Below are 25142 nucleotides of genomic sequence, written 5' to 3' on the forward strand. Positions count from 1 at the left end.
TCGAGGAAGGGGTGCCACTGCAGCACGCCTCTCTCTTGCCTCCCTCCAGCAGAACTGCAGCACTAGTAACACGTCTGCCCAGCACAAAACAGAAGCGGTACAACGCGCTGAGAAAACAGGAATCGGTGCATTGGATTTACCTGGGAACAAACCGCCAGGCGACTACCTGCTTCATGGTCCCGCCTGGAGCGGACAGCCTGGCCCGACTCCTAGGGGGATTTCCTCGGAAAAGTGGTTCAAGCCACTTTTCCACCCTACCTCGCCCACACACCTGTGACCTGAGCCCGAAACACAGCAGGTAAGAGACGCTCCCGCCGCAGGGGACTTTATTTGGGGGGAAAGGGGGGGGCGAAACGGCGGGAAGCCGCGGCCGTTGCGCCCGGTCTCAGCACGGCGGGCGGGGGGGGGTGGGGGGGAAGGGGGCGCCCGCAGCGCTGACAGGAGCAGCCGTTTAACGGCCGCCGCCGCCGCGCGCCCAGCGGAGCAGGTGGGTCGGGTCGGGTCGGGTCGGGTCGGGTCGGGTCGGGCCCCCCCCCCCCGCGCGCCACTCACACGGCGAAGTGGTAGACGAAGCACTTCCAGCCCGTGGGGCGCTCCAAGAAGTTGTAGACGCGGCCCTGGATGTTGCTCCTGCTCAGCAGCGGCTTGCGGAGGCTGTAGATGGAGACGCGGGGGTCGAGGCCGACGGGCGGCCGCGGGCACTCGGCGCTCACCACCACCGCCGCCGGCGCCGCCGCCTCGCTCCTGAGGCGCCGCGGCCGCGGCCGCTCCCGCTCCCGCGGGGGCTCGGCGCTGCAGCCCGGCGGCGGCTGCCCGCCCTGCGCGGCGGGGATCGGGTTGTAGCGGGCGTTGGGGGTGCTCTCGGCCAGCTCCAGCGCCGACGGCTTCTTGCCGAGCGTCATGCTGCCCCTGCCGGGCAGCGACAGCCGGCCCAGGCTGCGCGCCTTCTGCTCGGCCGGCGGCGAGCCCGACGACATGGCAGCGGCGGTGCCGCGGCCGCGCTGCCCTGCGGAGCCGCCGCCGCCGCCGGGCGCCCTCCCGCCGCCGCTGGCCCGGCCCCCGCGGGGGCGGCTCCCGGCCGCCCAAGGTGAGGGGAAGCGGCGCCCGCCTCCCCTGCCCGCCGCGGGGCGCTGCCCGGCGGCCCCCGCGGGCCCTGCTGTGGCGCAGGGGAGCCGCTCTCCTTGCAGGTGTTCAGGTAGCTGAGTAACTAGGCGAACAACCTAACAGCAACCAAAAAAAACCCGTAGTTCTTCACAGCTTCCAAGGGTAAAGCTAAGTACTTCGCGGAGGGGCGGCTGCGTTTGGCCACCAGCACCCAGGTTACGTGGAGGGCCTGGATAAACGTCCCGCGTGCTGTTTTTTACGTTGTGACTTACTTAACTGCGGTGTGAATCAATCTGTCACGGTAACAGCCTTTGCTGCGACAACTAGCTAACGACTTCTGTCCCCAGAGCTTAGGCGAAGGGTTGCCTTTGATGTGGAGAGCTTTTTATTCTTCTTCTTCTAGCCCAAAATAGAACAGAACTAGTAAGAGCGCTGCGGAGTTCCCGGGTGACACTGGTGCTTGGGCAAGAATGCTGCAGGGAGATAAGGTGCTAAATAAAGCTAAACAAAAACAGCCCTGCTCGTTGCAGTTCCAGCCGGATGCCAGGCTGCGCGTACGGGGGGGCACCGGCCGAGATCCCTTGCTGGTGTAAACGAGCGTGACTGCTGGCTCTGATAAAGCACTGATTTTTGCACCTGTGAAGAACGCAGCCACCTGTTAGGAAACCGAAAGTGTTAAAAAGAGAATTTGCAAAGCTTATCTTTAAACCAACAACCTAAGGATTTAATTAAGGATTTTTTGCCCCTCCATCAGAGCAAGATGAACAAGCCAGCTAAATAAAAACAACCTGGCTATGACTCTGAGAATGCCTGAACAGGAGGATAAACCTCCACAGTCAGGAGCATGCTTGAATCTTGGCCATGGGAGGCCGGGAGCTGAGGCAAGTGTGTACCCCGAACGAGAACCCTTCAGTTTCTTGTCTGCATTTTAAGTTGGATTTTGGAGTCTGGCCTCCAGTCTAGGAGAAGAGAGTATTTAAGTTTTCACTCAAGGACCACCAATCAAAGACCTTGGTGGTGGTTTGGAAAAAAGGTTCACCATCTCGGTAAAGACACGCTGCCTATTCTGTCTGCCAAGGAAACCCACCTCCTGTGATAGATACAGAGACTGCTCACCTCAGATTACAGTATATTTGGCAACCAAAAGAGGCATCTCAGAGTCTTTGAGCCAGATTGTTAGCTGTTTGAATAGGGGATAGTCACAAACTCATTACTCTTTCTTGCAAGAAACCTGCAAGAGAAATGGCTAAAGAAAGAAGGTCTTTGCTGCCCTTGAAGGCTCACCCTTTGAGGGCTAGCCTGATTAAGTCTCGATATCAAAATTAACAAATGTGTTTCTTTATGTAAGTGTTCTATTTTATTTTAAGGACCAACCTGTTGTCTGTACAGAACCTTATCCTGCAGCCAGGTGCAAAACATATTTTAAAGAGTTTAGCAAGATTATAAGAGGCTATATTTTAATAGATTGTGTTCTTCCTCAAAATGTTTTCAAAATGTTTTATAAATATTGTGACATTATGTTGGTTTCTATACTTTGATTAACAAAATAGAGAATAGAAATCCCAATACATCTGAAATAAAGAAAATAGAGTTTTTGCATGACCTATACAATTTACTTCCATAACAAAAGTTGGAGAAGTGTTGTGTACATAAATAGCTAAGCAGTAATAAGTAAATTGTTAAGAACTACATTTGATCCTCAGTGGTCAATGAGAAACTGTTCCAAACAACCCAAGCTTGTTTCAGTAATTTTCTTACTGCAAAACAAGAAAAGTTTAAAATGTTTTCCATGGCCCAATATTTTGAATTGTTTTTCATATCAGAAAAACTTCCATGATGTTTTGGTTTGGACTGCTAATTTTAATTACATTTTTCAAAGAATCATTACGAATAAATTTTCAAATTGAAAATATTTAAAATGAGTGTTCAGGCAACATCTAAACCTCTTTTCACTAGAATCAAGGATTTCCTAAAAATCCACTGTTTATTAATGTGTTACTGATGGGTGGTGAAGTTGATTTTATTTGGTAAAGATCATTTTTTCAGAACATTCCCAGCTAGTTCATGTTAGTGACTAATAAAATGCCTGTCTGGCATAGGTAAAAGCCAGTTGCATACTTAAATAAAAATGTCAAATGGCTGAAGAATTAGTGCTGAGAATCCAAGGAATAATTATCTTTATTATAATATATTAAATACAAAAACTGTGTTATAATTTGCAACATTTTCAAGATGAATTCTTTAACATGCTAATGTTAATTCCTGTTTTTCCAATTAAGAACAACAAACTGTGTCTTGATATTAAAACATATGCATTTTACAAAACAACAATTATTTAAATGGAAGAAGAGAAAAAAAATCCAGCGAGTATGGTGTATACATAGAAAAGCTAAGAATGGAAAGAGGCAGTGGATGAGTGTTAAAAAAAATGTTTACTGAGCTAGATATCAGTGGTTTGATAGTGAAGAGACAAGGAAAATACAGGAGGATTAATAAGGAGGATACAGGGTATTAAATATTAAGGTGGAACTATACACTGAGTTGTTTCTTAGAAAAATCATGATTTGGTCTGTTGTGAGTGTTTAAGAAACTGTAGCAAGATGAATAATGGCTGTGATATTTGTTACTTCACTGTTTGCAAGTATGATGTTTAATTTTTACATTTTTAGGATGCTGCTGCTTCTAGAAATGAGACCTGATGTGCAGTCAGTCTTGGAAGTCTGATGGTACTGACAATGAAGCTGATGGTAACGCTCCCAATTCCAGTAATTTCATGGGAGTAGGACTAGTCAGGCGTTTCTGAAAATCCCGCCATTGGGTTACAGTAGATCAGAAGTGTTTGTTCCAGCTCAGGTCTGTATTTCTTTATCTCATCTCCAGTTATGTCCTTTATTATCTATGCATTGTTACGTATGTTCATTATATGTTGTCTTTTTGTTTCGTTCAGTCATTTTGTAAGCACTGTGTAAGATAAAATTGCAAAGTCATAACCTTTTTATCACTGCTAAATGTTTGTAAGTGGTGCAGCAAGTTATGAAGAGACACTTTTGATCTTTTATGTTATTACTTCCCTATGGAATCAAAGACTTAAAGTATCTGAGTGTTATCTATATATGCTAAAAGCCTTTACACTTGCAATTATAGGTTGAACTGATTTCTTGGCTGATATGGAAATCATGTGTTTTGTCCGTTGCTTACTGTAAGGTTACTTTGGGTTTGGTTTTTTTAATACAACTTCCTGTTTCTGCCCAGCTACAGAATGGGAGATGTTAGAGGTAAAGAACGTTTTTCAAGGAGAGGCAGAAATTCTTTTTGTTTTTTAAATTTTCGGATCATTTTGCTCGAATTAGAGCAAATATTTTGTTGAATTCCGTTTCCTGAGGGGTCTGCAGTTTAATCAGTCAGTAGATCATTTAAAAAACACAGCCAATGATGTAGGTAAAGTGACTCAATACTGAACTTAGAATTAAGTCCTAGATTGTTTAAATACTTTCATATGGTAATTATGGTATGATAATAACTTTTGAAAGTTAGAAGTTCTAGTTAAGAAGTTCTGCTCACAGAGGCATGTCATTACTTTAAAAATTCCTATTGAAAACTGCAAAACAAATAAGTATCTAGGCCTCAGACACAAAGAAAAGCTTGAAAACTTGACAATAACAACTTGAACAAATAAACCTCAGCCTTATGATTTAGAGCAGAGGTAAGGAAATTGGAAAGGGACAGAAGTGTTTACCTCATTTCTGAAATCCTGGGAAGACTATGGCTTAGCCTTTTCAGTGGGGAGACAGGAGAGAAATATTATAGAAAATTGGTTCATTCGTCAAGTTACAACTAAGAACAGTTATCTAGAGTACCTATATGGATTTTTCATTGGATACCTTAGTAATCTTATTTACCATTCTTATAAATTGATCATGATCTATTAATATGCCACTGGTATGCTTTTATACCAGCTTAACTTCAATTTTTAAATTTAAGCAAAATCTTTGTTACAGGCTCTTGAATACATTTATGCTTTTTATGTATACACACAGCAAGATTTTCCCTGATGACAGGCATTTCTAGTCAAGCACCTTGTATAGCCACACCAGTAGAAACTCCAGATATGGACAGTGTAAATCATTTGAAACTGCAGAATGCCCCAAAAGCCCTACTGTTAAGATAAAAGTGCTATATAATGTGCAGTAACAACTTTGTCCATCTCCACTAGTGCCTTGTCATCACCTCGCTATATGGCTGGAGAGAATCCTCAGGCTAGTTCAGCTCGCTCTTTCCTTCAAGTGAATTAATTCCAGCTTCCTTGAGCAGGAAGATCCACAGTTACTGTGCCATTCCTCTATTTGTAACTTAGGCATCTATTAATTCCCTCCCATCTAGACTTAGAATAAATTGTTCATATTATATCAGTCATTTTAGGGAAGTTGCAAGCAACCATCCCAGTAACATGCACTGATCATTACTTGACCTTGCATATCTGAACTCTGCACAGTTACGAACACACTGCCAGTTCTTTGTAAAATCTTCGCTATCTCTACACCATTTCTAGGTTTAAAAAACAGTATTTTCCCCTCTAGGTACCACTACCACCTCAGTTCTTTTAAAGGAAATAATAATGGGAGCATTGCTGAACAAAACATACCACCAAAACCACAACCGTTGCTGTCAAGGCTTGCTCTGAGTCAACCAAAGCAGGAGTACCATGAGGAAGTACTGGGATAAGAACATCTAGGGAAGGTGACACCTTTGGCATTCGTTCATTCAAAAAACACCGCAGTACAGTGCTGGTAACTAGGAGAAGTTCTGCATGGAAAGAGGCACGAGATGTTGAGCCCTAAGAATTAAACAAACTCTAGCAACCCATAGTTGATGGGCAGAATATGTCGCAGCCCGTGCAGTCAGTAAATTGTTTTCTGAAAACTGGACAACGTAGCCTGAAATAGCAGTTTTCACAGAACTTGAAAAAAACAGGTTTCACCTCTCGATACAAATGAACAAAGCACAAAAACCCAGCTAGCTAGGAGTTATCAGTCATCAGTTTGTAAGAGTCCCCATTAGTCTTTTTATGAAGTGATTTATTAATCACTGTCAAAAAAGGAGACATTTTTAAAAGCTATTTAGGCAGTATGATCTCATATCAATCTCTTTCAAGGCAAATGTGAAAGACAGAAAACAGCAAATAACTTTCCATTCAGAAAGTTTAAACTGGCTTGTAATTCCCCATCCCTCTTTGGTGCTATGTTATTTTTAACTGTGGAGACAGAGAGTTTAGGAATATGGTCAGTAGAGTGAAGTAATGTTGCAGAAGATACTAGCACACACCAGATATCTGGAGTTTGGAGACCATCCAATTAAGCAGCTGACAGTCCTGATAAATATTAGCAGTATGAATGCTCTCTTACTGAATGGCTATGTCTACATGTAAAACCTCTTTTTACATTGTTTCATAGGTTTAGGTGTTGTAAAGCAGCATATCAATGTTGTTTTGGGAAAGAATGTTATTGTCTACCAATATCCAGGTTTTGAGTCCTAAAGCAAAATTTCAAGAAAGGTTCTCAGCATATATTTAGATTTATGGCACACAAACAATACTTTTTGGTTTTGTTTGTTCAAAGTTATGCATATGTTTAAATGCTTAACTGCTCTGGGACTTAAATCTGGATCTCATAAGATGAAAAAAACCCTGATATTTGCTGTTTGTCTGTAAGACTAGTCCTGCTGTTTACACTGGAATTAAAGTGGAATTTTGTTTCATATCAATAAAGATTCAAAATTTTTCTACAATGTTAGCCAGTTCTATTTGATATTGTTGTTCGTTTGACCAAAAACTTGTATGTATAAGAGATTTTTAAGGATTTAGGTCCTAAATGTTTACTTGCTTAAAAGCAGGAGTTCATTTTAGGCCAGAGCCCTTTTTCAAGGGCACACTGGCAGTAAGAAGAAAAAAATGGAGCTAGAAAGGTAGCAGAACAGCTCTGTTGCATCACATTTTGTTATATTTACCATCATCCCTCTCTCATCACTTTTTCCCTGCTCCTAACCTTCTTGCAATCTTGAATAAAGACAGTATCAGTGGGAAAAATAAAAATCAGAAGGTTTGTCAAAGCCTGATAAAACTGAAAGGAGACCCCTTCAGGAGATCTCAGTTACGATTTCTGAGCACCAGACATTTGCACACACTTGTGCACACATTCTCTCTCTTTCTAGTCTGTTTCAGGAGCTGCTCCCAGTATCCCATTCTCCCCATTTCTTTGATGTGGTTAATTATTCTTTAATTTTCATAATGGAAAAAGGATTCTTCTGAGAATATTTTCAAAAAGAGAACTAAAGAGATTGACAAAATACTGCAATATTTATACTCATCATAATGCACATCAGGTATATTGTAATCTCATGTGAGCATGTGAGACTGAACAGGCATTTGATTACTTACATAATGCTATACAGGATCCAATATGCATACTCTTACATGTGCAAAGGTGTCTTAGGGCAGAGTGACGAATGCCATTCTTCAAATGAAAATATCATTACATCATCTTCTTGCATCACAAGAAAATTCTCCTCCTTGGATTAGTCACAAACCCTCTCTTCGTTAGATTGAAATCAGTATGAAACGACACAGTTGAATAAGCTCCAAATAAATTAACTGAACTAAAATTCTGAAATGCCCCAAACATTGTAAGTAACTATAGTTACTTACAGAGGTACCTATGCATGATAAAAAGGAAGTTCTGATATTTCAGGAATAGTTTCGCTCTTAGTGGCCGAAGCAAGTAAAGGAATCATTAATTATCACTAAATCTCTTCCTGAAATCTCAGATCAAGGAATGCTTCCTGCCTGCCATCATGTTAATCTATAACATCTAATATCATACTCAAATTAAGTTTCACCACAACTCTTCAATTTCTTATTTCTATTTTACAGATAGAAAAGCTGAAAGACAGAAGGGGCTAGTCTTTCAGAAATCCTGAGAATTTTCATCCCCCAGGCAAGTTGAACAGGAAGGAGCCAAAGTGGTTCTGAAGGACTGACAATTGTCAAGCAACATGGGATAGATAAGCATCCTTCTTCAGCAGACTCCACTTCACAACCCATTCTCAATGCCAGGAATCATCAGTCTTACAGTTAAGTGTAACTGTGATTGATTCTGTCTTTAAATTGTAGGCAGTTCACCAGGTAATAAAGTGGGAAGCTATACGCATGCAATTCAAGTGATATAACATTCTGTGTCAGAGCCAAAGATGTAGATGAATCTGTACCAACTGATTTTCCAAACAAATACTCACTAAACAGCATTCTAATGCCCCAAAGAAATACCCAGGAATAATAAAAAAGTAACTACAGTGTCTCCTTCCTCCCCTACACCTTTCCCCAGCAAAGAACCTCTCAATGCAAACAAAATGAAAACTGTAAAACTTGGTGAATAGGCCACAGAAGACCTATGCAAGAATCAGCTCTGCCAAACTGGAATTTCAGGTTGCTTTCATCTCACAAAATAAAAGATTTTATTTCTATAGCACCGTTCTAACAGGTAAAGCCAAACAATGCAATGTGACATAATAAAGAGTCTCGGAAAAATTCTCTGTACATGTTGCCAACTTATCATTTCATCCCAAATTTTAGTTCCATCCCTGACTCTATCTTAATAGGGTTAATTGAAGTTCTCCTCTTCACATCTTCATCCTCAGTGTTTCAGAAGCATAGTGACTTGTGTTAGCAGGATTTCATGTTTTACAGTAGAAAGATAGGAATAAGGCCTGCTGCATTTGTTTGCGGCAGAGTTAGGTAAGCCCCAAAACCTTGTGCATGAAAAATGTCATATCTTCCTTTATAGTGCAGAAGCATAAAAGGGAATGTAAGAGCACCCTTTTCATCTCCCTGATTGATTAGCAATTACAGATCCAGTCATCCAAGTTGTAGCATAACTGCTTTTGAGTAAACATGTATACGTGTGATGAGGCACTAACATTTTTTCGTTGGTTTATTAAGCTGCTGTTAAAATTTGAAATAAATTGAGGGTTATGCTAAAATATCATTCAGTAGGAAACAAAGCTTACTTGTTGCAGACTATCTGTGACACACCTAAATTCTAGTTCTCAGGAACTCTGAAGAGCACCATTATATTTGCTTTGTACCCCACAAAAGAGCAATGCATAACCTTACTAGTACATAATAAGTCTTTTGAAAGCAGACACTCTAATTTCACTAATTCAGTGAAAAAGAAACAAACCTCCAAATTCATAAGCAAGCAGCAAAAGAAATTGCTTTTTCTTGATGAAATTTATCAGATAATTAATTAATTCATATTTCCTATTATTTCAGAGCTCGTTATAAACAAATGACAAAGTATTTGACCTGCATAGCTTCTTGGTTTTTCTTTGCAATAGCATTTACAAATGTTTTTGTATATTCTATTCCTGGAGGTCCCTCTAGTGGCTAAATTAACAAATTTATGTAGTCTGCTTGATGGGCTACAGTTGACTCATTTTTGCGGCTATTTCTGCTAATAGACTGTGGCTCAATACTTCCTTAAAATTGAGAATTTCCCCCTCTAAATAAACCAGAAAGTGAAATAAAAAGTATTGCCCTGTTAAGAGCAAAGAAAAAGAATCACTACGGTAAGAATAAGGAAGTTATTTCATACAGTTCTGCTGAGAACAAAAGATCACAAGCTCGCTTAACTTTGCCATGTAAATAACTTCCACTGTGCCTTTCACAGTTTTTGTTTTGGTTTGTTTGTTTGTTTTACAGGTCTGTTTTAAGAGAAGGAGAGAGCACTGTTACCTGAATGTCCTCCAGTACAGTAAGTCTTTTACTTGAGGCCTCTGTCCTGTTCTGGTAGGGCAATTGATTGAATAATCTGATTGGTATGTTCTTTTCAGGGTATATATGTATTTAAAGAGAAGTTGAGATACTCTCTGAAAAATAAACCTACAGTTAGAATTCAGAGTTTTTTTAGGACATCAACAAATGTAATCATAGGCCGAAGGGAACATGACGGTTTGTAGTAGGCAGAGACATTTGGACTACTGGAGATACATACATGACTAACAGGCAATCTCCATGTGAGATCCAAGGTAGATTCTATTACGCTAGTTAAAAATAAAAAAGAGGTGACTAGAAGCGTGTATATAATTAAAAAAAAAAAAGCAGAGATAACATCCTAAGCAACACTGTTTCTCACTACTCTCCCAATCACCTTTATTCTGTAGTAATAAGAGCCGGACCTACTCCTCTCACAATCCCAGAAGCATCTACAAAGATAAAAAACTTAGTGTCACCTACTTGCTGTTTTTCCCCTGCCCCCATGGCTGGTACAGGAATACTGTCCCTAAGGTACTTCCATAGACCTCCCCTTCACTCCTCACAGGAGTTTCTAGCTCCTTTTTCTTTTTTCCCCTCTCTCTCCTGAAGAACTCTTTACCTGCTGTCTCCACTTTCAGCTGCACCCATTTCGTCTTAATTGGCTACACGCATGTGTGCCTGATACTAGGGCAGAGCTAGCTGTCCATGGGCCAGCTGGTCCTTAATGGGACATGCTGCTTTATTACAATCACATAAATAGCAGCAATAGAATTGTTCATTAGTGTCTTACATTGTCACCTAGAGAAGAAAAGAAACAAAATAGCTAAAGAAAATCATCTTATTTCTGAATACAGGAGAGTTGATATTCTAAAGGGAAGGTGATTCAATGACTTCTCTTGATGCAACAAAACCAAAATACTGCTCAGTTACTTATCGGCTATAAATTGAGTCATAAAATGGTTCTTTTAGGCAGCTGGGGATCTGACCAAACATCTTTTCAATAACCATGTTACATGGTCTTTCCAGAGTCTTTTCAATATTAAGGGCTTTGGTGTACAGTTTTTAAATCGTGTTCTAGATTATGCTTAACAGCAGATGTGTCTCTTGACACTACCTATAAAGCAGTGGTCTTTCCAGGACTAGTCATTTAGCACTCTCAAAACACTGGTGACAGGTTTGAGAGCATAAGAACATTTTCTAAGAAAAAAGGCTGATATATTAGCCCATGTTTCCCCTTGAAAACATGTCTTTGTGTGGACTTCTGTTAAAAACAAATCTAGGCAAATACTTAAAAAAGGAAAATAGGAAAATAGGATAATATTTAATATTCACCAATATAGGCAGTGATATATGGAAATTAAAACCTAGTGAGTGTAGTTTGGGAAGAACTGAATTATATCAACCATCAAATAGTAATATATCAATGCAATCTAACTTTTCTGTAAAATATAGGGCCAGGAAAAGCTCAGAAAAAATTACAGAAATATAATTATAAAATTGAAATGACAAGGAAAAGTAAGTAAACAAATGCAAATATGTCAAGGAAGTTTTCTCCTTTCACTGATAACGAGTAGTTGTCAAAGCTGAGAAAAAAAGGAAACAGAAAAATAGGCTGGAGTTTAATTTGATACACCTCCAAGATTTGCAGTCTCATAAGAAATTATAAAAGAGCACACCACAATTCCTGTTCTGAGTTTATGAAAATATTTTCAGTCCATCAAAGAGGCAAGTTCAGGTCTCTAATCCTGGGCTTGAATGACTAGAGTTCACCTCCCAGTTCTCCCACAGACTTCCTGTGACCTCTGGTGAGTCATTGTTCTTATTTGTGCCCCAGGTTCTTAGTTGTAAATAGAGTAATAGCACTGTCCTCCTTTGTAGCTGTGATGATAAATGCACTTGGATGCTAGGCCTCCAGATTTGCTGCTGAAGAAGGGAAACAGGATGAGTCAGTATCAAAGGTAGGGATGCTCTAGAACACTGTACAAAGTTGCAGTGTTCAGGCAGAACTAACAACTTTAAGATTTTATCTGAAGACACTGTGTGTGCTTTGAATGAAAACACAGATTGAATGAATGCTTTAACTGTTGTTGATATGCCAGAGATGTTGATATGACAGAGATGCTTCCTCTGCCTTGCATTTCCCATTGCCATGAAACTTCACTATGTGAACAAACGTGGATATGGACATAACCTGGCTTACCAGCCACATGGTAACAGACTTGGTTAAAAGATCAGTTTTATCAGTGACAGCTAACAGGCCAACCACTATGCAAAGAGAAAATGAACACAGCCCCTTGCCGCATGAATGGGGTTAATAATCAGAGGGGGAGAAATGGGACTCTGCTTAGGATGCAGCAACTCAAATGTTACATTAGAAGATGCAGTTCAACTCAGAATCAACATTCAAACGTAAGTTGTACATTATAAAACAAAGGAATGTAAGCAGTAACTCCTTACACATGCACTGGTGGAATGAGCAAGTTGGTAGGAAGGGCAGAATAAATAGTGTCATGAATTAGCAGTATAGCAATTTACCAGCTTACAGAACTTTCAGTCTCAAACATCTGTAAGAGCGACCAGTTATGAATCTTCATACTCAAGCATTATTTCTCTCTTAACAGTTTGATGTGAAAGCTGGAAAACTACCAGAAAGGGAGACAGACACACAGCTGCAATGACTGGTCAGAATGACCAGCAAGCCTTATTCCTAGAACTCTCTAGAAAAGGTAATGGTACTGTCTATAATATAGTAATATGTTAATAATAAAGGTATCTGCCGAAGTGCTTAGGAAGATGAAACATACAGGAATTCAACAGAGAAGAGACCTGCAAAAGAATAGTCCAGGAGTGACTGGGACGATCTTACTCAGGATCTATATAGCTTGTGCATGGAGAATTCAGCCTCAAGCCCAGTATTGCTCCATAATTGTAGATTAAGCTGAGGAAAGCACTCAGTTCCACATTAAAGATGAAATTGTCCTTAGGCTCCAACTTTCACAGTCTGAGCACCTACTGCTTTCTAACAAAACAGCGAGTCAAAACTGGACAATGATCGGTGTCTTCAACACCATACGTTACAGTTTGGCTAAGCTCTCACAGACCATTACTTGACTAAGCTTCTGCTTAGTTCAAGTTTTTCTCCTTCAAGCAACTTTCACTGTTATAACAAAGATTGAAGATAAAGGACTTTTTGTGACTGTGTTGTAATGGAATGTAACAGGATTCCTAGTATAGGACTTTATGCATTAAGAGAAACATGGTTAAAAATAGTGACACATATGGACATATAAAGGAAATTTTAAAGCAATCCAAAGTAATTACACAGGTCACCATGAGTGAAACAAAGTCTATTGTTCTCTCAAGCAGATAGAATTTGGATATCTGACTGGTTTTATGTCATTTTATATCCTAATCAAACTCAAAGGATTGTGTCAGAGATACATTTTCTAACAGTTTTAAAAACAAAACACAAAAGAATTCAGAGTTGAAGAAGAAAGGTGAATTTAAAGCCTAGGAAAATAGCAAAATCTATATCAAGGACACCAAATTTTTATGATGTACATCAACTTATGCCAAAAAGCCTAAAACCCAATATTAAAAAAAAAAAGTAGAAATCAGACCACTTATTTTGATACTGAAGGATAAAAAAGATTTGAAGAAATACATGACTGGATCATGAAAAAGCTGAAAAGCTGGGGCACATGTTTGTCTGGTTTAAAGTGGCTTAGCTCCACAGCAGTCAATTGAGCTGCCATAATTTCTACCAAGTGAGGTCTGTTATATATCAACCAAATCCCACATGCAAGTTACCTAGCACAAGGATACAACATCTATGTTCTAAATATAGAATAAATCCCTTAAATGATTACAATATTAAGGCTGACATGCTATGCGCCAAAATTTGAAGCTATCTGTGAAGATAACTGGACAGGATTTGCTCAAAAATCTAATCATTAAGAGAGCACTTAGACTGCACATTTGCACTCCGAAAAGTTAGTTACAAGATTTTTATAGCTGGGGAAAATGTGTGTTAGGCACATGACTTTGCAAGAAGAATGAAGGGTTAGTCAGATGCAGTTACTGACGCAGTTACCCAGCATCTGTGTTACTGCAATTATTGAAAACTTAATTTAGAAAATATACTCACATCTAAAGTCCATTCCTGCTAGTTGTCTGTTTCTGATGACTACTTGCCCCATTACTGGTGCAGAGAAATGTCTATTATTTGCATATCCGTTTGTTTGAGAGGGCTCATTTTCATCCTGGAGAACAACCATTGATATCATTAGGCAGTAGCAATGTTTACTTTTGTTGTCATAGGTCCGGGGGAATAGGTGTGCCAGCTAATTTGGTAACATCTCTCCCTTCCCAATAGGAAATGGGAGCAGCAGCAAATACTCTGTTAACAACAGGAACATCAGTGCAACTTTAATGCTGCAGATGAACAGTTATGCCTGTTGCAGAAGACATCTGGCAGGTAGGATCACCAGCTATACTACAGAAATTATTTATACAGGCACTGCAAGGGTGGTGTGCATTGCTGATTTTTACCCTTAGCCTTTAGACCTTTTTTCTCTCCCTAGGAGAGAAATGCAGATTCTGTCCTCTTATCTCAGGGTTTTGAAAGGGATGCTTGTGATCCAGCCAAGAAGAGATCATTGCTTACTCCACATTTTCTCTTCCCTTCATCACCTATGAGTAATCAGCAGCGATATAGTCATTGCTACTCTTTCCTCCTTTTGAATAATGAAATATGTGCAATACTTCCAGATTTCCCAGATCAGGAATTTCACAAGCTATTTGTTGCTGTTCTTCGTCTATGTTCTATATCCCTTTTCATGTCCTACAGATACATACCTTTCATCATTTTTTTTCTGTTCACTCATTGAAACGACTTTGGTTTTCTTGTATGAATAGTAGCTAAGTTACTGTATTTATCCTGTTCTGCATTAGATCTCAGCAATGTCCTACTATTGGACTCTCCCCTGCTTAGACAACATTTTAGCTTGCACTAGGACTAAGCTTCTGAATCTTCATAGACTCTTCTATCTGACTGATCCTTGGCTGCTGTTTGGGCCTGATACTCGCATACTGCAGAATTATTATAGACTGTATTGGAGTCTAGCAATTGTCTGCTACACAGATGTTCCTGAGACAGGGAAGTATAAAGGCACACCATGCCTTCTACACTCCTGCATTGTAGGCTTCTCCTCTGAGGGGATTCTTCTACCAATCCTATCAGTTTAGGACATGGACACTTGCTAACAGTATGCTGTGCTACTCAGTTCTCCTCTTTCACAGGTATACTGTTCTCTCCTCTTCTCACCCTCAGCCCATGGAGACAATTCTCACTGGCATCATCTTGGCACACAGCTGGTGGCTTCAGCTCTACATCTGTTTTTATATTTGTTATTGTGAGCTTTTCATGCTATCTTTATTCTATAAGCTTGCATTTGAAACAGGCTTGGTTATCTGAATGTTAGGTGACAAAAATAAGGCAGAAAAAGCCCTCTTTATTTGAAGGTTTCTGATAAAAGGCAGTCAAATGACTATAAAGACTCTGCATTCAGACAGAATCCCAGGGAACAGAGCCAGGAATTTTGACAGGCTGGAGACTGGTTAAATGAACAACACAGAAACATGTTATTCTTCAGTAATCCTTGATTTTCTTATTGAGCATCCTTTTCCATTGCTGTCCAAGAAAAAAAAACAATAAAAAATAAAGGGGAAAGTCATCTTTGTCTTGGACAAATTCTTTGAACCTTTGAGCTTTTTGAATTCTTTTAATTCTAATAGATAGCTCAATGGAACTGTTCATGTAAATAAAATTAGGCACAGACATATGTTCTTGAAGCACTAGAAGATCTATCATCTTCAAAATAGGCTTTTTGAGATCATCAGGGAACTAAAGTGCCTATGCGTCTGGTAATTAGTATCACCCCAGATGTTGCCTGCTTCAGTTTTATATTGAGTATTAGTCAGCATTCTACACTATATATGTTTATTTCATGTATATCACAATCATAAACAAGGTGGAATACAGACACAAAGTACTGATGGTAATAAAAGATGTTATGTGTTTCTACAGTTACATTTTAACTTTGCACTGCTGTAGCTAAAAATTCTAGAGAATTCTAGTTTTTAGCAGTTTTCATGAGATCTGTGGCAAATGAGGGAATGGCTTTTTAAACTTTTCTAAACTTGCTTTCCACAGTTAGTTAGAAGTTACATGCTCATCTACATGTTTTGATTTTTTTTTTTAAACCAAGGTTGGCAGCAGTGTCAAATCCTCAAGTATATAGCTTTGCACCCTTGTAACTTTAGAAGATTTACCCCAGTTAGAGTTCTGATCCAAAGTTAGATCAGTAGTATTAATAGCAATTCTGTTAAATTTCGAACACGAGCAACTCTGACAAAAGAGTAACTAACTGAAGTGCTATTCCTAGCTCTGGTTTCCTGCATAGGCCCACACTGTGACATAACCTCTGAGGAGATGGCTCAGAAATCTAGCATCAAATATGAAATCTTTTAGCTTCCCAGAATAAGAAGCTCACTTGTCAGGATGGCTGATTTAAGATTGTATTTGCTTGCCTGAGGAATCCTGTGACAGTACCATAAAGTACACAGTGTAAACATATTCTTATTTTTATTTAACTAGCAGGTGCATTTTGCTGTATCTTGATGACGATGTGTAACTTGTAGTAAAGGGATTTTTTTTAACCTCTTTTCATGATAAATAAAGAATTCATTACCCCTTTTATCTGTAACCTATTAGGTACCCCATTGTCTAGATAAGAGCATGTGTGTGGAAATATTTATGGCAAGTTTAACAGTAAGAAAGCTATCCCATTATAGCTGCAGTATATTAGAGCACTATAGAGCTTGTCCCTGCATAGCACCGTCTATTTGATATCTGTCTCCACATAGCTACTGTGATAAGACAGGGCCTTGCACTCCCAGAAGCAATGGCATCTCTACTGAAACTGTCTCTATCCACTTCTCTGTAGGGTTCCATCTATAAAAACTGGATTGATATAGTGTTATTTTTCTTTTTCTATCGTAGCACCTTGGATCTACAGGTTTGGAGGGAAAAAAAGTCATGCACTGCAGAAAGAAAAAGCATCTTTTGTCTTAGCAAGTTTGGTCTGTAATTGTTCTTTTCAGCACAGGGTTACAGTGGGCAAGGCAAAAGCCAATTTAACATAACTGAGAAAGTTTGGCTGCTGAAAAGGTATTTCTAGAGCAGCCAGGAGGCACACACGGCCTAACAGTTTTGTTGGCAGGCTTGACCATAATTTAAGCAGGTCTAGATGAAATGCAAACAAAGAAAATTACTGCCTACTGTCTCAGAGGAGAAAGCTTTAGTTGTACGTAGCTCATTTGCAGCCACCTGAGAAGACTGAAATTCACTTATAGTTTACCAACTAATTCAATCAGTTTTGGAGCAGACCTTCAGAGAAGACAGGTTTTTATAGGTATTCTTGTTAATGCTTTCAGCTCCAACTTTCATTCTCAATAAAAAACAGACATTGCAAGCAGGAAAAAAACTGAGCAAGGCAAAACTTTGAAAATGTATAAACATCAGGTTAAGGGAAGTGTCTGTTATTCCATTTCTCTCCTACAGCATGTAAACCTCTGTCAAGCCCAGAATTCACCACATTTGAAGACTTACCTCTTGCTATTAACTGGATATTGCAGTGAGTACACCTGCCAGCAGAACTGCTATAGGCAAAGGGAATATATGCATGCAAGGGGAAGGAACAGAGGCTTTTAATGCAGAGTGAATTTGACAGATGTGGAATCCCTGTGCCTGCCCACACAGGCCTCTGGTCCACCTACAAGGGATTCCAAAGACATCAGACTAGCACTGAAGGCAGAGAGGTTCTCGAGTATCCCAAAGACATAAGACCAAGTCAGGTCTCTCCTTCTGCTTGCTCTACACTAAAGCTATCCTTAACAACCCCAGGTCAACCATTTTCATCCATATGCCACCTTCAAATGCTTTCTTCTGTGCTGTGCAGTTTTATAATCTCCTCATTCATTTAGATCTAGTCTGAACTAATCTGGTAAGTAGCCTGAGGAAGAGTGCCAAAGAGCAAATTGCTTATGATTTGCTGCAACTGTGAATTAAAAATCAATGTTATCCACAAGAAAAATAAAAGAAAGGAAAAGAATGCAGACTTCTCTGTAGTGTGTGAGGGATTCAGTCTTATCAAGGAAAAAATTGGAACAGCAAATGTACAGAAAAAAAACCAGAAAATTTTGCCACTAGCATTTTTGCACAATGCATTAAGTTCATAATGTTATCAGAAATGAAATTGTATCTGAAGTTGTGTTTTATTTTAGAAACAAAACAGATGGAAACTATTTTCCTAACGTTTGTAATTCTCAAAATACAAATTGCATATGTCTTATGCAAAAGAGATTCTTGGTTTTGAATATACTTCCCCTTTGAGTTGACAAAATTTGCGTGAAGCATTGAACAAGCTGATATAAATAGGAAATAATGAAATCAGTCCAGAAAGGAAACAAGGTGAAGGGTTGGGAGTTTTTTTTGGTAAAAATTGCTCTTATCTATAAAAGAATGAGTGGCTAGAGACAAGACATTACCTCATTTCAAGTCTGTCATGCGTACAGTAAATTTGTGTAAAGATTATTTTAGCATAGCTTGTAAAGTGGAATTTTTAAAAGATTGAGGCTCAGCTTAATGCTAAGGGTTAGCTTACTGAAGTCAGCTGCTGGTATAAACAGAAACAGATTTGTGAATTTTTGAAAATTCTACTCTTAAATTCTGAAAGTATAATATATTAAGATTTAATGAATGAAAAATACTAGGTTGGTCAGAGCAAAACAGCAGTAGATTACTTCAAGCCTTTCCAATTCAGTGGTTGTCCTTTTAATTTTCTAATCCTTCTACTTTCAATAGTATTCATTTGTCCGTGCTCATGTACAAGCCAGTTTCAATCAAAATCTTCTATTATGATTTTGTCAACCTTACCTGTATAATGCCTTTCCTGATGCACTTTTTTTTCATTGGAAACATTCCCATGTTTTCTTCCAGCATGAACTATGTGGTTGCAATACATTATTTTCAGCAGAATGAGTGGCTTAAGATATTGTCAGCATCCTTCTGCAGCCCATCTCTTGTTTCTGTCCTTGTCCCAGAATACTGTACTCATTCAGGTTGTACTGGCCCAGCTGTTGGTGTGTCACATTGTGTACCATATTAGTGAACTGAGTTTGCTGAAAAATGATCAGGCAAAAAGATGTTCTTTTTAAGTGAGCTCTAGTTGATTCACTGTGAGGCCCACACAGAGTTGTGTTGGCATAGCTTCCAAGTGGCATGCCACGCTGCGGGAACAGAGTAGTGAAGGGCAAGGAGTACTTGAATCTGGTGTCAGCCTCCTCTCACCTGCTTTATACAATGTACTGTGTAAGCACAGCCAATGTCTTATTTTAATTGAGCAATGCTGCTGTGAGTTTTCCCTCATCTGTTCCAGATGCTTCTTCTGTTGTTTACTTCCCTGATGTCTTCATTTCCCTTTTCTTCTTTCTACCCTCCCAGGGCCCCTCCCCCAGCATAGATCCATTTCTCTGAAACTCACAGGCTGATAGCAATATGCAAATTTATGCAAACTCACTAAAAGTACATTATTCAAATAGCTTCTGGTGTGGTTTACTGTGTTAAGCAGATGAAGTCAGAAACAAAAAAAGGCAAAGCACCTATATTTGCGTTAGCATTTTGCACATTCATTTGTGTGACAGGAAGTGGAACTTTAAAGGGCTGGTGCTTACCCTGTCCAAAGCACAATCCATATACTCCCTAAAAACTGGGAGCATTCCTGTGAATACTTGATTTGCCTGGGCATCCTTGTCCTCACAGTTATGGGAAGGATCAGCCTGGAAAGGCGTACATTAGCAAACATTAAAACAAAGCCTACTTTGGTTCGGTAACAAGCCTCTCTTTGCACATATCTTTTTTAGTATGTTGTTTATGATGATTTTTTAAAGTTATTTTTCCTCCCCTTTGTGTTCTGATTATTAGCTACACATACACATACATACAACGTAAATAGGAATTACCTGACTTAACACTCTGTAACAACTGCCTTTCTAGAAAAGAAACTGAAAACACAGGTTGATATTTTTGAAAGCTTCTTTCTGGGGCCAATTCACATAAATACATCTGAAAATTTAATCAAAATTTTTATTTTACTAGCTGCTTTTATGCTGCACTTCTTTGCGTGGTTTTCTTTCAAGTTTCTTGTTTCTATTAATGTTTGCCATGGTCTGGCCCTGTCTCTGCAAATTCATAAAATCTCCAGTTAGGGAACACATTCCCAAGGTTGTTGTCAGCTTTCATATAGCTGCTATCTCTCCATCCTAGTAGAAATATGGAGAAACCTTCCCATAAGTTTATTTTCTGCATACTTTTTTCATCCCGTCAGCTCTTGTCTCTGGTACTTGCAGTGCTTTCTTAGCTGTCCTGTCTGAAAGTGAGAAAACTCTTGAGTACTACAGTTATAGTAGCACTTGACTTGCTGCAATGGTCAATTTGTTTTGCCTCTTTTTCTGTTTGTACAATTTTCAAAGATTTATTTTCTATAGGCATGATAAGGCACTATGCAGGACAGCTGGCCATGATTTTCGTCGATATATTTCACCATCCTTAGGTCTTTATGCTTTGTTTAGCAATTTCTTGGCAACCATGCCAAGAACCATGCTTTGTCATTAGGTTGTGATGCAGAAACGTTGCCTGCGTTGTTACCAGAATTTGAATATGCTAATTTCTGACTAGCATTTTCCAAAGCAGCAGCTTAAACAACGTAAAGTGTATAATTGCATATCATGCATGTACATCAGTCTCTTACACAGATACACATGCATTCATTTCCTCTAACAAATTCCTCTCTTTGTCTTGCGCCTTATATATTTAAATTTCCATAGCCTTGCTTTAGTTATTTTTTTCCTGTTGGATTCTAATTAATGCCTTCTCATGCATCCCCTTCTCCACTGTGTTTACTCTTGCTTAACATTGTTTTTGTTTCTTCACACTGAAATATACATACCAATTAGAGTTCAACCAATTCATCTTTAGAGCACATGCTGAAATACTTACTTGAATATTTATTTTGCAGTCTTTACTCTGCCCTTCACTTCTCTTTCGTTTTCTTTGTTCTCATCCCCTGCATCTGCTTTGTTCTTCGTATCTATTGACTATGTTTTAATTCAGAACAGGAATGTAAATGTAGCTACCATTTGGAAGCAAATAATTCCATTACACTGCTGCTGGCCCTGACCCAGTAAACTCATTGAGGCAATTTTCCTTGAGTGCTTGCTCTAAAGTCAATAGGAGCACTTCCTTTAGTGAAGTTACGTAAGTGTATATATATAATCTTCAGGATCAGATCTGAGAGGGCATGTCCAGCTCTTAGAGTTGTGATGGCATGCAGGTTATGGTCAAGTCCTTTAAGTCAGAATGTACAGAATCCATCATGATTAAGAAGTGCAGCCTAATAGCTTTACTAGCCCCTAAACAGTAGTACAAGGGGTTTTATTCTTTCCAAGCAAATATTTCCCTGAATGTAATTACTGTTGTATCCTTGGATAGCCCTGCTGCCATTCTTCCCTTGAGACCCATTACTTGTTGTCCTTGCCACAAGGATAAAGAACGCATCATTCCCTTCATCATTTTGCACTGATAGACTATTACAATCTCCTTATCCCTCCCTGCAGTCTTCAAGGCTTTTTGTTACACAATTCTAATTTGTTCAAGCTTTTCCTTGTTTCCTAGTGCTAGGTCTCTGTCTATTCTTGTTGTTCCTGCGCAAACTTTCTCCAACTAGTCCATAATATTTTTGAAATATAGCTCCCAAAACCAAATAGAATATTCCAGCTGAAGCCTTTCTGGAACACAGCTGAGTGACTTCACGCATCTCACACTCTCCTGTTTATACTGTTCTCTATGGCATTTCTCTCTCTTGCAGGACACTGTTCACTTAGCTTTAGTCTGCCCGTAACCCTTTAGTTCCTATTCTGTAGAACTGCAGTCTAGACAATTGTATCCCAGTCTATCTGTTCACACTGATTGTTCCTGCTCAAGTTCACTGTGCTTGTCTCAGTTGCACAGCACCTTGGTTTTTTCACCTTTACTATTCACTTGCATCTTTGCTGTGAGCCCTCTCTTCTGAGCAATAGCTAAGGCTTGCTTTTTGTTCAGATTGCTAGCTCACTCTGCACCAATATGGGCACAAGTAATTGGTGTAGTTTCTTTTGCTTCATATGAAAGCTTCCCTTTAAAGTTTGTAAGTCAAGAACAAATCACGAATTTGGTCTATTTGCCACTGAAGCTAGAGTTTTGTGACTGATTTAATATCAGCAATACTGGGCCTAGTGTATTACTGTATTTATATCACTTCACCTGCGCATTCAACTGTACTCCTTGAGTGGGTGGGGAAATCTAATAGTGATTAAATCAGGGTGTGTCTTAGCCTGCTGATCAGTGTACTGGTATGAAAGAGAATTCTTACTACTGTTAAGCCCTGAGAGCTAATGACTACCATACTCCTACTTCTCTTAATCAACCATTACCCTTGAAGACAACAATTGAGGTCAAGCAGACTGTGTAATATATTGGCAATAGTTCCCCAAGCAATATCTGCAGGCCTTGCCATCACTTGACTGGGCCCTTTTTCACTAGATGTGTTTGAAAGGCTCAAATTTGGCCTCTCTATTCCTACTGTGGACAAGCCCAACCCTGTTTAACATCTAAAGGAGCGGCAAAGCAAGGTGAAAGGGACCCACATTCTTGTCATCCCTCTGGAGGTGAATGATCTGTCATTTGCTGTTACCACACCGGGAAGAAGAGCTGCAGATGCACACTAGGCTAAGTGGGCAGTGAAAATAGTTGCAAAGAGCCTATGAAAAACTGGGGGGAACTAGGAGAAAAGCAGTAGGGGAAAAAGGAGGGTGGGAGGAGAGAAGGAAAGCATGGCAGAGTGGGAGTAAGGAACCAGCGGCAGGAGGAAGAACCATCCACAGAGGGGCGTATGTAGGTGTCAAAAAGTCTCAGTGTGGCTCTGATCTGATCAGTTCTAGATAAATCCTTCATCAAAGAATTCCTACAGGGACACCCCCCCGCCCCGAGTTTCCCCACAACCATGACAACCATATCCTAAAGTTATTTCTCCCTGCCCATTTCCTACATCTCCAAAAATCTAGAATTCCCAGATAAGAAGTTAGGGTCATCCAAAATAAAGGACTACATATGCAACAGCATTAGGACATGCAAATGCCAGCATTACGAGCACTGGTTGTACAGTGGTGCAATTCTAACAGCTGCCATTTATGAGGTTACAGAAATAATGACTCACGAGGCTGGCTGACACCTGGAATGACTTAATCAGGCCATCCCTAATGTAAATGACATTGACTCGCATTTCCAGATGTAGGTGGAACTGACAGTTGTCTTTTCTCATAATTGTCTTAACTTGCTTTGCTAGTGAGAAATAGTTTTCTAGGTTATGTTTCAAATCTGGAAATGATTAGAGGTACATTCTTGCCATGTTTGTGTTTATAGTCAGTGGGAACATCTAGGACAGAATTTGACTACAAGCTTTAATACATAGTAAGAGCCTAGATAGAAATTCTGTACTTAAGTTTGAACCAGAGCTAAAGTAAGGTTGCCTGATTAATACATTGTGTGTGCATATGTACATAAAATATTGAGAGAGAGGTAGGACTTTTGTGGCATTTTTTTCCACCCTTCAAGTATTTCCTACGGCTTGCCTTTAAGTAAATTTTTCCATCAGATTTAATACAATGGTATTCTCACAGATAATGGAGGGGGAAAAAGCTGGAATTTTCTAAGAGTTTACCAGAAAATTTCATAGTATTTGGAGAGGAAAAAAAAAAAAAAAAAAAAAAACAATGAAGTACTGGTCATCCCCTCCTTGATTTTTCAGCCAGCTTTGCTAATAACCTTTGTCTCTTCTTTGCTTTCCTCCCTCCATTTCCTCTCATCTAAAAGTGCTTGGACTATGCTCCTCTTACTGACTAGCTTCCTATTCTTTCCCAAGGCATAGACTTATTCCAGAACCTTATAATTAAACAATGGTCCCTAATGTTATACTGATAGAAGCTGACCGTAGTTAAACTGACTTCAGAGGAATGTTGTGACTTAGACCACAAAGATTTGACCCAATTGCTGTGACCTGACACAGTTGCAATCTAGTACAGCCAGAAGTTTCGAAGCAATAGCCCTTGAAACCATTAAAGAGACTTACATGAAAGCTGGAACCAAGCAGAATAAGACAAGATTAAACCCAAGAGAAAGGCACTCCAAAAAAAAGTAGTTACATTACATAGTTTGTTAATACATGCTTAATACCACTTTGCTTGGTAAAGAACATTGGGTGAGATGTCTGTTTGCTTTTTAAAAACAGACATCTTAACAATTCAGAGGGAAAATTGACTATATCCTTTTCTGAGTATATGTTCAAATGGTAGGGACAGAATGCAGTCTGCATGTTGATTGATCAATATGTAGTGAAGTGCAAAGTAGCGAGGGGAAACATGGCACTGAACACAGGTACTCTGCTCTGTGATTCTGATCATAACAGTGGAGGGGTTACATTGCAGTAGCCAAGACCAGTATAGAGAGATAAGCAGGCATTTAATGTGGTTAGCCTTTGTTCTTAAGAACCACATCTGCAAATCCTACGCAGCAGTTCTTCCTGGTGACTTTGCAACATTTGTAATCTAAGGAACTGGCTTTTTTGTTGCTTTTTTTTTTCTTCTCAATTAATGTATAAACAACCTTTAAAATCATCCTCTCCACCCCCTTAAATATGAAAGCAACATTCCTTGCTCCATGAGCTATGTTTGGTGAAACATTGCACCAACATGGAACAATTACACCTGTACATTACTGCAGTCATACTAAAAGGCACAATAGTTATCCCTTGGAAATCAAACAAGTACAAAGAGAAAACAAGTAAAACTATCAAAGCATCAATTCTCACTGAAAAAAAAAAAAATTGGCATTGCATGTTGGCTTTGTCTCTAAAGGCTCCTGAAAGCTGCATGCAGAAACTTAGGAAATATCACTCCATAATAGTCCAACGTCTCATCTGGTTTAGTTTCTCAGCTCCATAAAGGGATATACTAGATTCTTGCATGAATACCATTCAGAATCCTGCATAATTTCTAGACTTATGTTTTGCCACTCTGT

The 25142-nt window shown here is 39.5% G+C and overlaps 2 protein-coding genes and 2 long non-coding RNA genes across 4 annotated transcripts in view; 2 read left to right on the forward strand and 2 right to left on the reverse strand.

Moving 5' to 3' along the window:
* Positions 1-1030, reverse strand: part of KCNQ1 (potassium voltage-gated channel subfamily Q member 1) — a 373176-nt gene extending 372146 nt beyond the window's left edge. Inside the window, exon 1 of the mRNA XM_064513133.1 lies at positions 553-1030. Coding sequence (XP_064369203.1) covers positions 553-977 — 425 coding nt within the window. The 5' untranslated portion in view covers positions 978-1030. The remainder of the gene's footprint in view (positions 1-552) is intronic.
* On the forward strand, positions 136-8225 carry LOC135328535 (uncharacterized). Its single transcript, XR_010389534.1, has 3 exons — positions 136-298; positions 3774-3957; positions 8030-8225. It is a non-coding gene; the product is annotated as an uncharacterized LOC135328535 (long non-coding RNA).
* Positions 8226-9853: 1628 nt separating this feature from the next.
* Positions 9854-25142, forward strand: part of TRPM5 (transient receptor potential cation channel subfamily M member 5) — a 58971-nt gene continuing 43682 nt past the window's right edge. The window contains exons 1-3 of the mRNA XM_026092751.2: positions 9854-9908; positions 12532-12636; positions 14286-14387. The gene's annotated coding sequence lies outside the window, so the exon portion shown is untranslated. The remainder of the gene's footprint in view (positions 9909-12531; positions 12637-14285; positions 14388-25142) is intronic.
* Positions 11199-25142, reverse strand: part of LOC112978944 (uncharacterized) — a 49366-nt gene continuing 35422 nt past the window's right edge. The window contains exons 4-7 of the long non-coding RNA XR_010389532.1: positions 19706-19810; positions 18909-19153; positions 14058-14172; positions 11199-11833 (exon numbers count right to left, since the gene is read on the reverse strand). This is a non-coding gene — a long non-coding RNA (uncharacterized LOC112978944). The remainder of the gene's footprint in view (positions 11834-14057; positions 14173-18908; positions 19154-19705; positions 19811-25142) is intronic.

The sequence above is a fragment of the Dromaius novaehollandiae genome, chromosome 5 (assembly GCF_036370855.1).
Source record: "Dromaius novaehollandiae isolate bDroNov1 chromosome 5, bDroNov1.hap1, whole genome shotgun sequence".
NCBI lineage: Eukaryota > Metazoa > Chordata > Aves > Casuariiformes > Dromaiidae > Dromaius > Dromaius novaehollandiae.